This window comes from Pseudorca crassidens, chromosome 9 (genome assembly GCF_039906515.1).
Source record: "Pseudorca crassidens isolate mPseCra1 chromosome 9, mPseCra1.hap1, whole genome shotgun sequence".
In the NCBI taxonomy this organism is placed as follows: Eukaryota; Metazoa; Chordata; class Mammalia; order Artiodactyla; family Delphinidae; genus Pseudorca; species Pseudorca crassidens.
Genome location: NC_090304.1, coordinates 94,814,297 through 94,833,672, shown reverse-complemented (window position 1 = coordinate 94,833,672; position 19,376 = coordinate 94,814,297). Strand labels below are relative to the sequence as shown.

Sequence of the window (19,376 nt, the reverse complement as noted above, 5' to 3'; positions counted from 1 at the left end):
CCTGCCAGGGCTGAGCGCAAAGAGCTTCTCCCACCCACCCCGCCCCTCCCCAGGCAACCACCCCAGATGCCAACAATGCCCCTTTGTGGCAGCTTATCTCACGCTGCCAAACAGGGCTGCGTTTCTTGTCAGGATCTTGTTAACAAGGAGCAGAGACACAAGCCTTTGGAGGGAGGGAGGGGAGTGGGCTGAGCTGGGGGGAAGGAGGGGCCCACTCACCTCAGATGGGTGCCTGTAATCCTTTTGGAAACAAAAGGAGATGAGAGCCTCTGAGCTGGGAGGTTCCCTTCTCCCAGGGCAAGGTGGTGTGCAGAGCTCTCTAGAGCCTTCAGGGCACACGCTCTCCCCTGGAAAAGCCTCTCCCAAAGGCAAGGAGGAGGACATCCAGTAAAGCATTTTAGCGTGCCAGAGAAAGCATCCTTTTTAGCAAAGAGACTCTTGGAGAGATTTCGGTTAGACTCTCAGAAGGACTTCCTGAGACAGTCAAGTCCCATCCTTAAGGTTGGTGAAGAACACCCTGACCCTGCTGCCCTTCCTCCAACCTTATCGGCCTTGAGGTTGTCCTGCCTGAGGCGGCGGAAGGACCAGAGGGATATCCACTTGAATGGGGATGGAAGAGGAGGGTCATCCAGCACTAGGGCTCTTCCCTCAGACCCTGTGAAAAGCTCCTCGACCCCCTCCCCCAGGCCACCCACCTAGAAGAGCAGAACAGCCTAACACCTTGGTGTCCGGGTTCCCAGACCAACCTGCTTCACCCCCAGTTTGGCTGCATTTCTCTTCAAAGAGGCTGGACTCTTTGCACTCCCATTCTGCTCCCCTGCCTCCTGCCCTTCTCTGACCAGTGTCACATCATGGCTAAAACCACAGATGCCCTGAATCCTGGCTCTGCTGCCTACTAGCTGTGTGGCCTTGGGCAATTTACTTCTCTAAGCCTCAGTTTCCCCATCTGTAAAGTGGGAATAAAAACAGGGTTGTTCTGAGGATTAAATGAGTTACCCATGTAAAGGAATACAGAATAGTGCCTACAAATAGTAAGCCTGCAATAATGTGAACTTCTAGGGTTATCACACACTGGTGCCCACAAACGGGGTTAAGAAGTACCCCAGGCTTCCTTTTGGAATGCAACATTCCGCACCTCTTTCCCATTTTATCAGGCCTCTCCCAACAGCTGGTGGCATTCATGTCCTTCTTCTTCCACGTCCTCCTTCCTGCACACACTGCTCTCCGCCTTTGGGTATTCGTAACTGAATCTTCCCTCCCTGGTGACTCGGGGACTGTCAGAAACACCAGCTGAGCTCCGATCATCAGGCGGAAGAGAGGGAGGGTGACAGAGACAGAGAAGGCCCGAATCACCGCCCCCCTAACTCCTGCCCCCAGCCCCAGCTGGCCCTGGACTGACCTCCTGCCCCACGGGCCCAGCCCTCCTGTTCTCAGCCTCCTGCACTGCCCCCAGGATTCCTCCACATCGTGTCATTCCCACCCAGCTTCCTACTTCTGGGACAAAGCCCAAGGTGGGAGACTAGTCCACCAGGCAGAAGGAGAAGGCTGGATGAAAGCGGAGGAAGGGGCGCCGGTGAACTGTCAGGGGACTTGGGGCTGCCGCTTCTTGCCACTCACCAGCTGTGTGACTTTAGACAAAACACTTAGCCTCTCTGAGCCTCCATTTCCTCACTGATACTCTGGGGGCTAAAAGCCCCCAGGCTACCTCCTTAACAGGAGTGAAGCTCCTGATAAAGGATGTTCTGGTGTTCTGTAAACTGCAAAGATCAGCGCACCCCAGCTTATGGGTGGGATCCCCGAGAAGAGGGAAGCTGGAGCGGTAAAGGTGGGGCCGAGTAGGTGCAGAGTTCATAATCCCCATGGCCTAGAACTCCATCCCCAATCCTGGGGGTTGGTCAGAAAGTCTGTGGATGCTCGGGGAAGGGGTGGGGGGGAGTGAGGAAGCAGAGCTGTCTTGTGGTGTTTTAAAAATCTATCAGCCTCTCAAAATTTACATTTTATCAAATTAAAATGTAAATAGCAGCTGGTCCAGGCGGGACCTGGGGGTGACAGGAGCCGGCCTGTGAGTAATTTCACAGACAGAAACCGGTTACATCGGATTCTGACAACTGTCTTGTTTCTGAAATTGATTTCCTCTCCCCTCGGCTTGCTGCCCCAGGAGGGCTCTGGAGCGAGAGGAGGGGGTGAGTCCACTGTGGAGGCTGGTGCCTTTCTCCCCTCTGTGGCTTCAGCCAGTAAAGCCCCATTGGATCCAGGAGGAGGAAATCTGGGAGTTCTGGAGGGCTATAAGGCCGTGGCTTGCAAGCCAGAGGCCCAGCGAGGCTCCTCCCTGCCCTGGAGTGAGTCTGTGGACCAGGGCAGGCTGCCCCAGGGCACTGGGGGAGCCTGCCTTCTTTCCACAAAAACATGCTAAGTCCTGAACAGGGATGCTCCTACCCTGGAGTATCACAGTCAGAGCCAAGGACACTGCAGTATGACATGTACCATGCCAGGGACACTCGATGCCCAGAGGAGGGGTATCTGCAGTGACATGGGGTGTCAGGGAAGGGCCCTGGGAATCATCAGGAAGCCCCTTTGGGTTCGACCAGAATTTGCCCCAATTTGGCCATGTGCAGTGCTGGCGCTATACCAAGTACCGGGGTTGTAAAGCTTTGAATAAGACTGGCCCAGCTCACCCCAGGGCCTTCCAGATCCCAGGGAAGAGCCCACCCTCCCCACCTAAAGGAGCTGTGTTGGAAGGAGCTATGTATTAAGGGGCAGCTCACCCACTTGGGTCTCCTCGATGCCCTTAAGCCCAGCCCCTCCCTGCTCCCAAGTCCCCAGAGAATCTCTTACTGCACCCCTCTTTTGTAAAAAGAAATTAGGTTTCCCTGGCTGTTAATTGAATTACACTGCAGGAAAGCAGAGAAGTTGTATCTCATTAAAGCCTCCTGTGTCCTACTGGAGCACGGTGTTGCCTTTGCGGCTGCTATTAGCACTTGTCACGAAGAACTCAGCCCTGTGCATACGGTCCCCGCCCCCTCCCTGGCTCTCCTGCCTGTTCCCCTAAAGCTGCAGTCCCTGACACCTGCCCTAGGAGAGGCCGGCTGAGGCCGCCCACCATAGAGAAGCCACAGCGTTTTGCTGACAACCAAATTCCATTTCCCAAAGCCAGATTCTTCGTGCATGCATGGCAGACAGACAGACAGCCAGAGGTGGCCAGCCCCTACAGTACGACAGGCTTAAAGAGGGAAAAACTGCCTTCTTACTACCGTAAGACTTACTTCTCATGGCTGTTTTGGGGGAAGGCCAGTAAGTAATGAACCAAGAGGCCAAGGCATCCAGCAGACTGCCTGCTCCATCAGGGGCATTGTGGGCACAGGAAGGCCATGGCGCTTGGTCAAGAAATACATCAGGACCCAGGCTTTGGAGCGGCGGAATAATAACAGTACCTACCCACATGACTTAATTCATGTAAAGTACTAGAATACTGCCAGCACATGGTACATGGGAAGTTCCCAGTAAAAGGTAACCATAAAAGTGTGTGTGTGTGTGTGTGTGTGTGTGCACGCGCGCGTGCGCATCTGTGCTCCTGTGGGTGACTGCACACGAGCATCTCTCTAGGGAATTCCTGGGGTCTGCCTTCACCCAGGAAGTGCTCTGGAGCACAGCCAGGTCTCGGAGCAGTGAGGATTCAACTGTGTTTACCCCTGTGATTCAGTGAAGCAGAGTGACTTTGTGGTCCAGAGCAAGAAGCAAGAGAGAGATGGAGGGACGAGGAGAGCAGATAGGGCGGGCACCTGCTGCCCTGGGCTCCCCTCTATTAGGGGGCTGCAGCAGCCAGGAGGGCGGAGGCCCCTGGTCTGTGGGCTCAGGAGGGCACCCAGGCCCTTGGAGGCCTGGACAGGGTCTGGGGGAGGGGCACAGTGACAGAGTCCCCTGTTCTGGCATTGACAGGCAGACTGCGTAGGGCAGGAAGAAAAGAGGAAGCAGGTCCTCTGATTCTTGCCCAGGATGAGGGGCTGAAGACCGCTATACGCAAGAAGAGTATGATCACAGAATCCTCCCATAACAATGAGCCGGATTCTCAGACCATCTTTCCTCTCTCCTGAGACCCGGACACCCGCAGGGGCCCAAAGACATGGAATCTTCTCTGCGCTGCCCTGGAATCTTCTCCACGCTGCCCAGGTGGTCTAGTATGGGGAGCTCCCTGCCTCCGCGGCAGCCCTTTCCCTAAACAGCCAAAACTACTGGAAAATTCCTTCTTAAGCCAAACAGGAGGTCTGCCTTCCCCCTTTTGAAGAGCTGTTGTGCCATGTCCCACCCAACTCCCTGTAAGTTACGCGCTCCCAGTTTCCAGCCACTCTTCAAATGGCATGGCTTGAAGTCTGTCCATCTTCCTGGTCGCACTCCAGCTTGTCAATGTCCTCCATCAAGTAGAGAGCCCAGAACGAGACGTGATGTTTCACGAGTAATTTAGAGCTTGTCATTCTATGTTCTGAAGACCTGGGCGCTAGTTCTCCTGGCATCAGTTCACCTTCCACCATTAGTGTTAGAGCTTCATACGTTATGTATCGCCTCTCCCATCTGTCCACTTTTAAGAAGTGTTGCTGTTTATTGGTATGACTGGGGCAAATCACTTCCCTGAGTGGCCTCAGTTTCTTCATTTGTAAAACGAAGGGTCTGTGTAGATGATCTATACCTGTGCCCTTCAATAGAAACAAAATGCAAGCCTCCTATGTAATTTAAAATCTTCTAGTTGTCACATGTTCAAAAAAGAAACAGGTGAGATTCACTGTGATAGTATATGTTATGTAACCCAATATATCTAAAATATTAACATGTAATCACCATAAAATTATTAAGGAGGTACTTTACATTTTTCTTCCTGTGTTTTTGAAATCCAGTGTGTACTTTACAGTCACAGCACATCTCAGTTTGGACCGGCCACGTTTCTAGTGGCCAATAGCCGCGTGTGGCTAGTAGCGACTATGCTGAACGTTATGTGGGCTGTGCAACTCTAGGACTCTGCGATTCTGTAAAATAGATGGCAAGTAACATCTTAAGGTGTGCGTGTATTTACCTGATGCTTTTCTTGGAACAGGAGAGGAGCGTGAGACGCTTGGGGTGGGAATAGTACCCATGATGAGCCTGAGGCTCGGAGAAGTCAAGTAGCCCCTATTAAAGACCACATAGCTGGGTAGAAACACGTCCGTCTGGCCCCCAAGCTCTTCAAGCTGGGTGGGGTCCACAGAAGCAGTATCTTCTTCTCAGAGGAGCTCCCCTGAACCTGCCCTGAGCCGCGGGGCTGTGAGGAGAACATCGGGTTCTGCTGCATGCTGTTTGCTGCCATAACAATGGTGAAGGGAGCCCACCCCCTGGCCCCAGGTGTGGTTGATACTCAGGGCTGAAGGACCAAGTGGGTTCTTGAGGCCCTGTGGTCTCTGGTTGCTCCTGTGTCTGTCTCTTTGAACAAACCTGATTGGGAAGACCCTGTGAGGTGGGACTGGCGTGTATGAATACACAGGTTGTGCACTGCTCAAAGTTACATAGCCTAAGGGGCAAGTAAAGTCTGGAACCCAGTCCCTGTTCCACTGGCCAAGCTGCGGCTCCCGGCACCATGTTGCATCCAGCCAGAGGGGTGCCTTTATAATTCACACACAGGCCCTGGACAGGCTGGTACAGCCCTACCTGGAGAGCAAAACAGGGATGAGCTGCCAGTTTCTCACTCCGGTGCAGAGTCTTGCGGTCTTACCAAAAATGAAGACTCATCATTTCCCCTTCCTTCTTTGGACCCGTGACCTACGCTGAGGCTTGACCCTGCCCCCATCCCCCTTCACACGCGCGTGCACGCTCACGCACGTGCACACACACCCCCCTCAGCATGAACACCCCCGCCTCGTCTGTGGCTTCAGCGGCAGCCTCTTGAGAGCTAGGCCTCCGCTTCCCCAGGAAGGCCTCAGGACTCAGGCCAAGCAAGGGCGCAGGCCCCAGTCTCTGACCATTCACTTTGCGGGGAGCAGAAACAGCTCATGCGCCCCTCCCGCCACATCCGGCATTTCAATCCTCCAGGAAAAATGGAGGCTTCTGCAATGCGAGGCCCGACTTGCTGATGTAAAATCTTACTCTATATTCCACCCAGGTTTATACGAGTGAATTATGCAAATCTTTGATAGAAAAATATTCCTCCGCACATCCTTGAGAGTGTAAAACCTTAGTCAATAATTCATACTCGCATGTCTCTGACTGCAGGCTTTTTCTTCATTATAACCTGCACCTTGTTATTTGTGTTCCACGTTTTATTGTATACTGGCGTGATGCCGTGCATTATAAAATTCATCTGCTTCATTATATGATGAGCCGGGGCTGGGGACTGTGCTGAGATGCTGGTGCAGGGGCCAGGGACCAGAGCTGCCCTCAGGATCCAGTCCCACATGACAGAAGGCAGAGGAGGTGGCTGGCTGCATGGTGACTTCAGGGGATGCCAGAAACCACCCTTCATCCCCCAGACCTGTTCCAGATGTCCCCTCACCCGCTGACTGGCATCTCAGGTCACACTATTACAGCTCCATGCCTTCCTGCCTTTCTCCAAAGGCTTATTTGTCCTTAGAAGTCAGAGGACCCTGGAGAGTTTGCTGGGAAGAATGTTGTCTGAGTAGGTGTTTAAAACTGGAGGGGAGGGACTTCCCTGGTGGTCCAGTGGTTAGGACTCTGAGCTGTCACTGCAGGGGGCCCGGGTTCAATCCCTGGTCAGGGAACTAAGACCCCGCAAGCCAAGCAGGCAGCCAAAAACAAAACAAAACTGGAGGGGAGAAAAATCCTGAGGATGCTAGGAGGGGAAGAAAAGGGCATCCACAGAAGTGGAGCAGGGATGCGTTGCCCCAGAGGGGAGCCTCCGGGGTGGGGGGGTGTAAAGAGAGAGAAGACAGAGCATCCTCTTGTTGCATGGCCCAAGCAGGCCAGTGAGCGGGTGGCTGTCTACTCTGCAGACCTCAGTGTGAGCAGGGGTCCTTCCCGCAGTGCGGGGGTGGGAAATGCGGTCTGATTATTGCAGTCAGCCACAGCGCCCCCTAATGTGTGTACTCCAGCATGGCTCATGGGCACTCCTCTGGAGACGAGAGCCCTGGGGACCTGTACTCTAAGAGGCAAGGTTTCCCAGGAAAGTGGTGAGGAAATGGCAAGGACAAGGACAGTCCTCCAGCTGCATCAGATCTCTTATCTCTCTGGGATCTGCCCTGCACATCGCTGCCTCTGAGCCTTTGCTCCAGCAGTTTCCACCGCTTAGGGGACCCTTTCTCCCCATGTGTATCCTGCCACGTCAGATGGTGAGCACTTCTCCTAGCACAGTGCTTAGCAATCTTTCCTGGAACTGCTACTGTGTTGTCTGTTCTCACCACTGCAGCGAAGCTCGCTGAGATTGGGTCTGTCCTGCACACTGTTGGTTCCAGAACCCAGCATAAGGTCTGGCCCCTAGTAGGTGCTCCACCAATGCTCGTTGAATGGCTGGGTGATGCCTTCCCTGACACTCCTCCGCCAAAATTAATTTCTCCTGATACCTCCTTGAAAAACTCATCCCATTTTCCTTATTTTCATGTTGCTCGCACAGGTGCCTACCTCCCCCTCCCCTTCCCCCCCTTCCCAGGAGGCAACGACCCCGTCTCCCCCAAGCCTGGCACCATGCCGCGTAATGGCATAGGTGCTGGATGCATGTTTGTTAAGTTGATGGGGGAAAAAGGGGTCAAGATGTCACTGGCCCGAGACCATCTTTCCCTCTACCCCACCCTCCTCCTGCTGCCGCCCATGGTGCTGAGGCCTGGAGGAGGGTCGGGATTGAGATGCCTCTTGTGAGGGCAGTGGGCGGGCTCTCCTGACGGCCAGCCAGGGCCTTGGTTGTTTCATGACGATTTTCTCAGGTCATTGGTTGGGGGACGGGGGATGGGGGAACCTGTTAGTGGGCTTGAAGGTCCTTAACTACGGTGCTGCTAGCCAGGGTTTTCTGTTGCATTTTGTTTGGAAGAACAGGAGAGTTTCTCAGCTGTCTGGGAGGGGCCTGCTGCCTAGAAGCAGGGGGTAAGCCAGCTGACCGCTGTGGAGAGAGCTCGAGCCATGGACACAAAGCAGAGGCACCAGGCGTGTAACCCAGGGTCCACAGGCCTCCCCACCAAAGGCGCACGGATCCAATTCAAGGGCTCCGTGAATTGGGGCTGGGGTAAAATGGCATATTTTTTTTCACTAACTTCTTTTCTCACTAACTCAACTGAAATTTTGTACTTCTTCCATTTTGAACGTAAGCAACAAGCCACAGCAGTAGCAGCACCTGTGACTGTGACCAATAGGTATTTTCATATCACAGCCCTGGCAGATACCCCAAAATATCATTTGTGCTCATCACTGTTACAAAATCGTTCGAATACAATCCAGCACTAGATCTTATTTCATAAAGAGGATACAGAACATATGTGATATACTGTATCAAAAGTTTGCTTTTGAATGTTCATATTGGTATAACCATACTTCAGCATATCTGGTTTCCTTTGTCATTTTATGTATATTACGCATTTTAAAAGATTCTGAAAAGGGGTCCATGGAATATCAGAACCCCTGGTGAAGAGAGAGGCTGCCCCAGTCGTGGGTGGGCTGGGGAGAAAGGGACAGGCAGTGGGCTTTTCTGTACCCTCCCCCAACCGTTACTAGACCCTCTCGCTGGGCATGAGGTGCTCTGTGGGGAGGGGCAGCGGGGGGCGGGGCCTCGGCGCTGGGCATGTGCTCTCCCCGGGCTGGCCTCCCTCGCCCTCACTGGGACCTCCTGGGCCTCCTCCCCTCCCCAGTCCCGGCCATGATCACCTCCCACCCCAACACCACCATCGCCATCAAGGGCCACGCGAAGGAGCTCAACTGCACGGCGCGGGGAGAGCGGCCCATCATCATCCGCTGGGAGAAGGGGGACACGGTCATCGACCCCGACCGCGTCATGCGGTATGCCATCGCCACCAAGGACAACGGCGACGAAGTGGTCTCCACGCTGAAGGTGAGCACCCACGCCCCAGTCTCAGAAAGTGGGGAGCCCACAGCTATTGCATCTGTATCCAAAGGAGGTGAATGGGGAGTCTGGGAGCCCCTCCTCCACCCCAAAAACTACCTCTCCCTTTCCCTCCTTCATCCACCAACCTCTGCCTTAGAACCTCACTCTATCCCCTTTCTGACAACTCCTCACCTTTAAATGTGTGGAATCCCCAGCCCCTCCTTCCCTCCCCCCAGGATGCCCTCAGCCCTCTCCCTCCCTCCTGGACCCTCTCAGCCCCTCCCTCTATCCTGGGTCCCCCCCCTCAGCCCCTCCCTCCCTCCTGGACCCTCTCAGCCCCTCCCTCTATCCTGGGTCCCCCCCCTCAGCCCCTCCCTCTTTTGGAACTCCTCAGCTGGCCTCCCTGCAGGGACTCTTCCACACTTCCATCCTTTGAACTTTCTGGAAAGAGGAGCCCTTGACAAACCCCTGGGGGATCCTCTCCCAGAAGAAGGTGGCCTTGCTGATCCCTGGCTAGATGGGCCCCCTTCAGCAGACCAGCTCTAAAAGACTCTCCCCATTCCTCCCTCTCTCCCTGCCGCTGCCCTCTGCCCCTGCTGGCTGCCTCCCAGCTCAAGCCTGCTGACCGTGGGGACTCTGTGTTCTTCAGCTGCCATGCCATCAACTCGTACGGGGAGGACCGGGGCTTGATCCAACTCACGGTGCAAGGTACCTCACCTGCCCCACGCCCCCAGCCCCTGCCTCTGGGACCCCGGCGCTCACTGCCAACTCCCCTCAAGAGCAGGGACACCGCCCACATCTAGCGGAGGCTGACCAGAAACAGCTCTGAGGCAAAGCTCCATCCACCCTCCTTCCTGCCCAGAGTGGGGTGATAGGGTCTTTCCAGGCACACTGCATACAGCGAGGTTTGCAATGGCTGCGGCCCATGTGGAGCTTAGCTGCTCCCAGAAGTGGAGGGCCTGGATTTGTGGGTGCAGACCCTGCAGGAGGTATGGGAAGGGAAAGTCAAGATGGGAAAAGTTGGGAGCTCTGCATGGGGGAAAGTAGGAAAGGGGCTAAGGAAGAGAGGGGAGCAGAGCAGGAACCGAGCAGGCCCCCCTCTGCCTCTGAGCCCTGCTGCCGGGCACCCTTCACCCCCTCCTGCCTTGCCTGAACTCCAGGGCTCAGGGCCCTTGGGTGGATCACAGGTGACACGGATCCTCCAGGGCAGATCCCTGGTCCTCTGTAGGGGTCGGCAGGAGGCCAAGCTCTCTGCTGCCATCCTCACTTCTGCCCCCTTCCCCTGCCACCCCCCAGAACCCCCCGACCCCCCAGAGCTGGAGATCCGGGAGGTGAAGGCCCGGAGCATGAACCTGCGCTGGACCCAGCGATTTGACGGGAACAGCATCATCACGGGCTTTGACATTGAATACAAGAACAAATCAGGTGGGTGACGGCTGGGCCTGCTGTGACCCCTTGCACCATGTGCCGGGACGGTGCCCCTCTGTGGGACAGCCCCGGGGTGTCAGGGCTGCCCATCTAAGGCAGACACACAAGCCCCTGTGTCTTCCAAAGGGAGGAACACTGGTCACTGGTTAGGAACCCTGGGGGCAAACAGGGGGACCCTCAGTTGATGGGGAGGGGGTGTCAGCCCCTTTTTCCCAGGACTGTCCCTGGGCAGGTCCATAGGGTGGTTTGATTTAAAGCAACTTAAAGGCCCTGAGCCAGGGGACTATGGGCTGTATCTGTGGGGGCAGAGACAGCACAGTTTCACTGGGTCATCTAGGCACTCCTGGTTTGGGATGATGGGGTGTACTTGGGAGTCAGAGAGTTGGTCCTTGCCAAGAATGAGTCACTGGGGGATGGGAGTCCCTGGAAAAGCATAGATCTAAGTTTCCTCCTCCAAGAAGCCCTCCCAGATCCCTCCCTTGGGACCCTAGCTAGCTCCTGAGGCTGCCCGCCACTGTGAAGCCATGTAGAGCAGAGTGAACAATGGGCCCCTAGGTCTCTGGGGAAACAAGGGACCCACAGTCATGTGGCAAGAATGGCAAGGAGGGGACAAAAGGCCAAGCCAAAAAAGAGCAATCATGTTTGTATCTGTGTGACTCTCTCTAGAAGGTACAGCAACAGGGGGCTGCCCCCTCACTCCCAACACAGGAGTGAGAGAACGAGAAGCATGCTCCCCTCTTGGGTTCTTTCATACCTTCGGAATTCAAGACCATAAGCCCAGAAACGCTTTTCAAAATAATCTTAAAATAAAACACAGAAAGAGAGTCTGGAAAACTCAAGCCGCCCCAGCCTGCTTCTCCCACCAACTCCAACTCATCTTCCAGGTCTTAGCGTAGATCCAAGGTTTTGTTTCCTCAGAAGCTTTCCAGACCCTTCCTCTCTTCCTTAGCATAGCACATGGTCATTGCAGCTGGCTGTCCACTCCCCTAGGGTGACAGCCCCTGGCATGGCGTCCACAGCAAATCTCTGAGCTGTATTCGCCTCTTGAGAAGCCACCGTGTCCGGGGCACTGGGTTCGTCATCCTTGATACAGGTTTCGGCAAGGAGGGGCCCTGCCCTCAGAAGCCTACAGTTCAGTTGGGGAGAAAAGTCAGCTCACAGCCAGCGCCCCTGGGAGGTCGCTCTCAGTGCAGGAGGCGGGCCGTAGAGAGGAGGAGGGGCTGTGCCCACAGGGGTCGTCAGGGAAGCATCTCTCCGGTCCCTGTAGACGCTCTACTGAGCTGGGAGAAGATGGAACGCTAACAGGCCTAGATTCAGGGAGATGGGAACGGCCAAGCCCCAGCAAGATGCAGTGCTCTCCAGGGAGCAGCACGTCTAGCAGAGGGTTCACAGACCCAGTTCCTGGTCAACAAGACTAAAATGTGCTCTGGGCTCCGGGTTGGGGGAGCGGGGGCGGCTCTGGGCTGAGCTTTGACTTCCTTGGGGAAGGTCATTGAGAGCTACTAGCAATGCCTGAGGTCCCAGAGAGAGACTTGGCATGGCACCTTGAAAAGGGTCATCAGGTGTCAACAGGAAGGGAAGGCGTCCAGAAGCTGAGTGAGCAGGCTGCCGCAGCCCTGCATCTGGGACAGGTGATGAGCAGCGGCAGGGCCTCAGTGGAGGCAGAGGCCGCGGGGAGGAGAGGAAGCCCACTGTGTTCATCTCACACCTCGAGGCTTCCCGAGTCTGGGCACAAGCTCCCCAGGAGCCAGAAAGATGGGCCAGCATCTCCCTGCCTGGATGATGTGGCCTGTCGGGGGCGGGGAGTGGATGCCTGGGCTGTCACTCGGGCCTCTCCCCTATTGCTCCTTTTGACTGCCCCCCTGCCCTCCTCCCCCATGCTGCCCCGTTGCCCACCCGGCCCCCTCCACTGGCCACCCTCCAATGTGTGGAAACCTTTCCTGGGGCACTGCTCAGCAGGGCGAAGCTGAGAACATCACACATCTGGAGAGCGGTGCAGAAGGAGAGGTGGGCAGGGAAGATGCTATTTTCAGAGCTCATCCACATCTTCCCCCCACCCCCTCTGGCTCTCCTGAAAGATGAGGAATGGCCATACCCCACTCCAGAGCCAGGATGGATGGCAAGGTAGAGAGGTGGGTAATGAAAACTCAACCTCAGACTCTCCCATCCACAAGGGCTTTGCACCTGTAAAAAAAAAAAAAAAAAAAAAAAAAGCAAAATAAATCACAGGATCGAGAGCACAGAGAAGCTGGCTGGTCCTTTCTCCTGTCTTTAGGTAGGACTACTCCAGGCCACCCCACTCAGACGGGCATCTATCCTGGCACTTAGGAAAAGGAATCCCGTGGGAACTGCAGTGAATTACCATATTGGAGTCAGGCAGAGGCTGTGAGCATAGCACAGCTTCCTTGTCTGTGAGGGGGAAACAGTAATGCCTACCTTGTGGGATTGCTTTGAGGAATAAAGAGAAAGCATCTAGCATGGGGCTGTAGTCAACCTTTAAAAGATGTAAGTTCCTCTCTTTCTTCTAACTCAGATACTTCATGCGGCAATTTATAGTCCTATGGGACTTGCAGGCTGAAATATGTGTCTGTCAGTCAGCAACATGTACTGAGTGCCAATAATAATCTTGCAGAATCATGCACCCGCCATGTGGTAGGGAAAGAGAAAGAACAAGGAGACAGAGTGTTGCCCTTGGAGCTTACAATGCAGTTGGAGTGAGAATAAACACTGTGTACACACGCTCGCATGCACATACATACACACACACACACACACGAAGGCACTTCCAGGACCATTGCAAAGCATTATCCAATCACGTGTAATACACCACAAACTGAATTACATGAGAACTGTAAAAGGTATCCTAGGGAACGGATGGATGACCCAAAGGAGGGAGGGGCATGTGTGTGTGTGTGTGTGTGTGTGTGTGTGTGTGTGTGTGTGTGTGTAAGTAGATCTTCTGCCTGCAGGTGGAATAGTAGAACAAGAACAATTCTCAAAGCAGAAGACTTGGGTTGACCAAGTGTCAGGGCTGTATGATGTTTAGCAAGCAACTTAAGGTCTTTGGGCATCTCTACCTATCAGTGGAGACAATAACACGTAATCCAAGGTGGCTGTAGGGATTACGTGAATGTGATGGCTTATGTGCATGTGCCTAGCACGGAGCCTGACACAGAATAACCCTCTATGGGTCCCCATCCTGTGCCCCAGTCTCCCTTCCCCTCTTCCTCTTGCCCCAGACCACACCCATCCTGGACCATCTGCTCCTGACCCCCTTCTGTGTTACAACTGTGCCTTTGCCAGGTTTTCTGCCATGTTGCTCATCATGCTAATTTTCCAAGGGAAATTACCAAGTCTGCCCTTTCTAAGCCATCCCGCTCACGCTGACTTCTCCTGGCCCCAGGCAGCAGAGTAATAATACATGAATGCTGAATGATAAATAGCACCGTCCACACAAATTTATCAGATGGCGCCGTGCAGATTTAAAAATGCAGACACCACATTTCACCCCTGTTTTCCAAGCAAGGAGCAGGGATGGGTTCTTTGAGGACGGCCCTCCAAGCCCAGAAGGCAGCCTCGTGGTGCGCGCCGTCAGCCACCATGGGGTAAGCCAGCCCGGTGTGGCGTGGTGTTCTGTGTGAGCTGGAGTGGGGCTGTGAGAGGGTCTGGTGTTGGGATGAGGTGAGTGGTGGTGGTGACCCAGGAAACCTTTTCTCGGTGCTGCGGAGATTGCCGTGGTGGGCTCAGAGCTGTGATGCAAGGAGGAAATCAGAGATGCAGAATGGATTTGTTTCCCAAGCACAGGCAGCTAAATGCTCCAGACGTGACTTTCGTCCAAACTGCTCCCCCTTCTACAGTGAATGTGTCCCCTGAAACACCAAAGGCCCCAGGTCCCCTCCCAGCAAGCAGCCCACAGAGTGGAAGGCACTGACGTCTCCCCAGCCACTTCCTTATTTTTTAAGAAGAATATTTTGCATCATAAACCCTTTGATGAAGAAAGGGAGAGAGAGCCCTTAATGAAATATGTTAATCTGGGTAAGCCAGGCTTATATGAAAGGGAATATTAAAAGAGACAATGTTCACCAAAGCCAGCTCAGTACTCTGAGAGCTGAAAAGGAAAGGGAAGAAAATAGGGCCCCTGATTTCAGCTATTGAGGTCAGAGGGATGGCAGTGATCAAGTATGGAAAATCAGCTACAGACCTCCAGATTTGACTCATGCGCTAGCCTGCAGGCGCTCTGCGGAGAGAGCCATTTTGTGGCGACATCAAAGGTGATTTGGGAACACAAGGGCAAATCCACCTGCAAATGGCTGGCAAAAGCAGAACAAAAAGAGGCCACTCTCTGGGGCACCCCCCCCCAACCTTCCTGTGACTGACAGTCGAAGGAGGCAAGGGAGGGAAAGGCAAAGGGTATTTCTTGAGACTACAAAATGCAGAGGAACTGCAAGTCCAAAGTCCAGGACAACGAAGTGGCTCTGATCTAAAACCAACAGTGGGTTTTAAGTGCCCAAGGCGTGCCAAGTGGGCAGGATGGGCAAAGTTTTAGACATGATTCCTGCCTTCAGGGAGCTTATCTGTGTGTAGATGGAAATAGAAGCCACTGGTGGGAAAAGTGTATGGAGTGAGAGGAGAGCCTAGGATGGAGCCTTGAGGAACTCGAACCGTTAATGGTAAGGTAAAAAAGATGCACCTGCAAAGTGAAGAGATGACCCAAGAGAATAGGAAAAGCTGGAGAGTGTTTTCATAGGAAACCCAAGAGAAAAGTGTTTCGGGAAGGGAGAGGTCTAAGCGTTGAACACACCTGAAAGGCCAAGTGAGAAATCGGCCTTGATGACGTGAGCATCACCTATACAGTGGAGATATGGTGCTGATGTCATTGGAAGGAGGGAAGAGTAAATCGTGTCCGTCACTGCACCTGGCACATCACAGGTGCTTGATAAATATTAGCACCTCTTTTCTTTAGCCCCTCTGTTTTCAGACACATCATATGGTCTCCTTCCTCCGCCGCACTCATCAAAAATGAATGCACTGACTCGTGATCACTCTCCCTCTCCTATAAACGCAGGCAAATCATATATGATGTGTGAGCTGGCACCAGCTCCCAGAATGCCGCAGAGAGAAGTGAACACCTGCCTCCGCACGCTAGCCCATTTCCTCCCAAACCAAAGCAGTACCCACCGCAGTAGGAGCCTGCGTATTTGCAATTCTGGCTTAACCTGCCAGCCAGAGTGACTCTTGGGCAGTTGGGGTGTTTTAAATGACAAGGAGAAAATACTGTTTTTCTGAGCATCCACTGTCTGCCATTTGTGACTTTGGCTCATGAAACCAAAGAATTAAATGCAAAACTGCAGATGGGGAGCTGGGCCAGTGCCCTTCACAGATGCCAAGCCTGTGTAGCTAAAAGTGGTGTTTTGAAAAACGTCAAGACCTCAATTAACCAGAACCTGGGGGGATGGGATAGTCTTTTCGAGTGAACCAATTCTCCTAATTTACCAGGCATTAGCTTAAAAAAAGTCTTCCTAAAATTTGTTCTAGAATGTGCTAGCCTCCCTCCCTGATTTACGGGTCAAACTGTAGTGAATACAGTTTAATCTTGTCTACTGAGAATTTTCAGGATCCTCTACTGTGGATTTAAAAGACATGGAAAATTAGACTGAATAGGCACATCAGGACGCACCCTGGGACGATTTTTAAGCCCCACTATCAGCTAGTTTCCTTGTGCTTTGCCTTTTTGTTTCTTTTCAAAGCAAAGTGCCAATAACGTAATCTGGTTATGAATTCTGCGTGTGGAAGGTCCTAGGCTGAGGCATTGCTGTGACTGCAACCCCTTGCATGTCTGTCTGGGATCCCCTGGTAGGTGCACAGCACAAATATATTGAATGAATGACTGGATTCCTCTGGAGGTGCAGAGTGTTTACTGTCACAGTGTCCCTGAGTGGTATTTATCTGGTATTTTTCACATTCTACAGTTTTGCTAAACATTAGCCCTGGAATGGGCTGTCAGTCCCCCTGGATGAATCGGGAACATGCTCATCCCTTTGTTGGCTTCTGACTGTAAAGACTCAGAGACCATTCTCTTGCTGGTGAGAGAGAGGGTAGGGTTTGCCTAGGGACTCTGGCACATGGTTTGTCCCCCCTGACAGCCCAAGAAACAGTCAAGACCACCACCACACAAATGCACAGGGAAAGGCAATCCAGAAGCACACATAGGAGGAGAAAGAGGTATAAGACTTGGCTTCCCCCTTTGCACTGGGATCATGTGTTGAGGGGGTGTCTCACAGTTATAACAGGTCTCTGATGTGGTCTGAGAAACCAGGAGCAAGGGCACTGGCCAATCAGACCCTCAGGAATAGCAAGCAAATGGTGATCTTGGAAGGGACCATAGGAGACATCTGACCCCCATCTGAGGTTTGAGTTCACCAGGCGGCCCAGGGAAGAGAAGGGTTAAGCTCCCTGAGTTTCCAAGCAGTGCATTTGCTGCTCCCATCCTCAGGCATCCCTTGGCCACTTGAGCTTAATGGAACAGAACCCTTTGGTCCTCTGTGAAGTTGTGAAGGCTCTCTTGCTTCAGTCTCTGTGAACTAGACCTCTTCTGGGCATCTAAGTTGACGTTGGGATGTGCTGCTGCTTGAGGCTGGAGAGGGGTCCTGGAGTTTGCCTGGCTGTGGTTAGAAATGGGTGTCCTCTGTCCAGATTCCTGGGACTTCAGGCAGTCCACACGCAACATCTCCCCGACCATCAACCAGGCCAACATCGTGGACTTGCACCCGGCATCCGTGTACAGCATCCGCATGTATTCCTTCAACAAGATTGGCCGCAGCGAGCCGAGCAAGGAGCTCACCATCAGCACTGAGGAGGCCGGTGAGCATCTCGCCCAGCCACCCCTGCGCCTGGGCTCGGGATATCCGGGGCCACACCCACCCTGTCCACTGGCAGTGGGCTTGCAGTTAGAAGAGGAGAAGGGGGAGATTCCGAGGTGTTTGTGTCTGCCTCTGAATCATTGGAGATTCTTCCGTCTGACCTTTTCCAGATGGGGTTCTCGATGCAATGCTTTCGGGAGCTGTCCTTGGTCCTGCCCCCACTCACCTGGCCGCAGCCTGTCTGGAAAGGACAGATATGCTAGATCTGCAAAGGATGGGGGTGCTAGTGCCCTGGATTATCTCCTGTGATTTTTGTCATGAAGTTTTCCTGAAAGTTTAAACAAGATTTTCCTTGCTGTATTTTCTCTTACCTGTCATTGCAAAAGATAAATTAATACAAAAAAGTACATATAACATACATGTTCAGTTTTACAAATAATCATAAAGAAAAACTAGTATAACCAACACTCGTTACCACTTACCAGAGGTCCTCCATATGCCCTTTCTCAATTATAACCTCTCCCCCTGAAGTAACCAGTATCCCAACTTCCTTTCTTTCCTTTTTTGTACTGTCACCACAATGCATGTACACATAACCCATGCAGTTCAGTTTTGCCTGTTTTCTAATAGAATATATGCATGACATCATACTTCATATATTCTCTCTGTCTTCCTTGTTTTGATCAATATTCTTTTTGTGAGCTTCATGTCATCAGTACAGCTGTATCATTTGTGTATTTTCATTCCCCCCCCCCCAAGGGATATAAGCAGTCGTAGAATTACAGTCATCAGATGGACAAACTTCTACCTTTAACCAAAAAAATGCCAAAATGTTTTCCAAAGTTTTGTACCAACTTGCTCTCACATGATCAGTGTACAAGAGCTCCTGCCACTTCATGTCTTTGTCTGAACTTTGTACTATCAAACTTTTAAAAAATACTTGCCAGCCTGCTGGATGTGTAGCAGTATTTCATAGTCATTGTTTGCTACATTTTCAGCAAGTTATGGAGAATGAAGGGGAAACATAAACCCTATGATCATTTCAGAAGGACTCAAACAAAGGTTCTCTGCTTCTGTAGACGAGCTTTTCCTTTCTCCCCAGCAGTCCTCCAGCTCAAGCATGGGAGTAAGAACATAGGACTCTTTTCTTCCAAGACTTGACTCATAATGTTATTTCTCCCCACCACCCCCCAGCTCCTGATGGGCCCCCCATGGATGTAACCTTGCAGCCAGTGACCTCACAGAGCATCCAGGTGACCTGGAAGGTAAGTAAATTCAAAGACAATTTCCTCTGAAATACCTCCTTTCTTCCCCTCTCAATCTACAAATGAAACCCCAACAGACTAGCTAGTCTCTGGTCTCTTACAGTGCCCAACCCTGTTTATTGCTAAATCCATGAGGTTGGAGGGGTGGAAAGAGAGGAGGATAAAGAGGCTGGTTCCCTCACCAATCCCCGCTCCCTTCTCCACCCTGACTGTCTTATGGACGCCCATGCCTAGGGTGGGATGAAGAATTTGTCAGTGCCAAGGAGGGAAGATGGTTCTTCCACCATGCTGGTCTGTCCTACACACCCCACATGTTGTAATAAGTCTGGAGTTAGAATTGATTATGTGTAAATTTCAAAGGGGCCCTGTGGATTATGGGAGATGAAACGACAGAGTCTCACCCTCATCTTGGCCCTGTGACTAGAGCTGGGAGGTAGGGTGAAGCCACCCCCTATATTCTCATGGTAAAGCGTTGAACAGGGAGCTTGGTCTTTTCAGGTCTTGATTTCCTCCTCTATAAAATCAGGATTAAAAAATGACTGCCCTCCCCAGCTCTGGGGGAGGGGATCTGCAGAGAAAACAAACCAGTAGGTGCTGCAGCCGTTTCTAAGAGGAAGAAACTTGTAAATCTAGAGGGTATCTGAAGACTGTCACTGAGGGGAAATCTTCGAGGCAATTCCACAGCTGGGCAGGGAAACAGATCAGAATAACCTTGAGCAGGACCAAGAAATGCTTTCCTGGGTAACTCTGGCCTCACTGCTACATCCCTGCCATGGGCACAGAAGGGCTGCCCATCCTTGATGTCTTCCTGTTGCACCGCAT

The 19,376-nt window shown here is 52.7% G+C and overlaps 1 protein-coding gene and 1 non-coding gene across 2 annotated transcripts in view; both read left to right on the top strand.

Annotated features, from left to right (window-relative positions):
* The window catches only part of DSCAML1 (DS cell adhesion molecule like 1), a 341,881-nt gene that overhangs the window by 282,289 nt on the left and 40,216 nt on the right, over positions 1-19,376 (top strand). The window contains exons 12-16 of the mRNA XM_067751153.1: positions 8,808-9,007; positions 9,613-9,709; positions 10,298-10,426; positions 17,123-17,290; positions 18,484-18,554. Coding sequence (XP_067607254.1) covers positions 8,808-9,007; positions 9,613-9,709; positions 10,298-10,426; positions 17,123-17,290; positions 18,484-18,554 — 665 coding nt within the window. The remainder of the gene's footprint in view (positions 1-8,807; positions 9,008-9,612; positions 9,710-10,297; positions 10,427-17,122; positions 17,291-18,483; positions 18,555-19,376) is intronic.
* TRNAD-GUC (transfer RNA aspartic acid (anticodon GUC)) lies at positions 6,665-6,737 on the top strand. Its single transcript has one exon. It is a non-coding gene; the product is annotated as a tRNA-Asp (tRNA).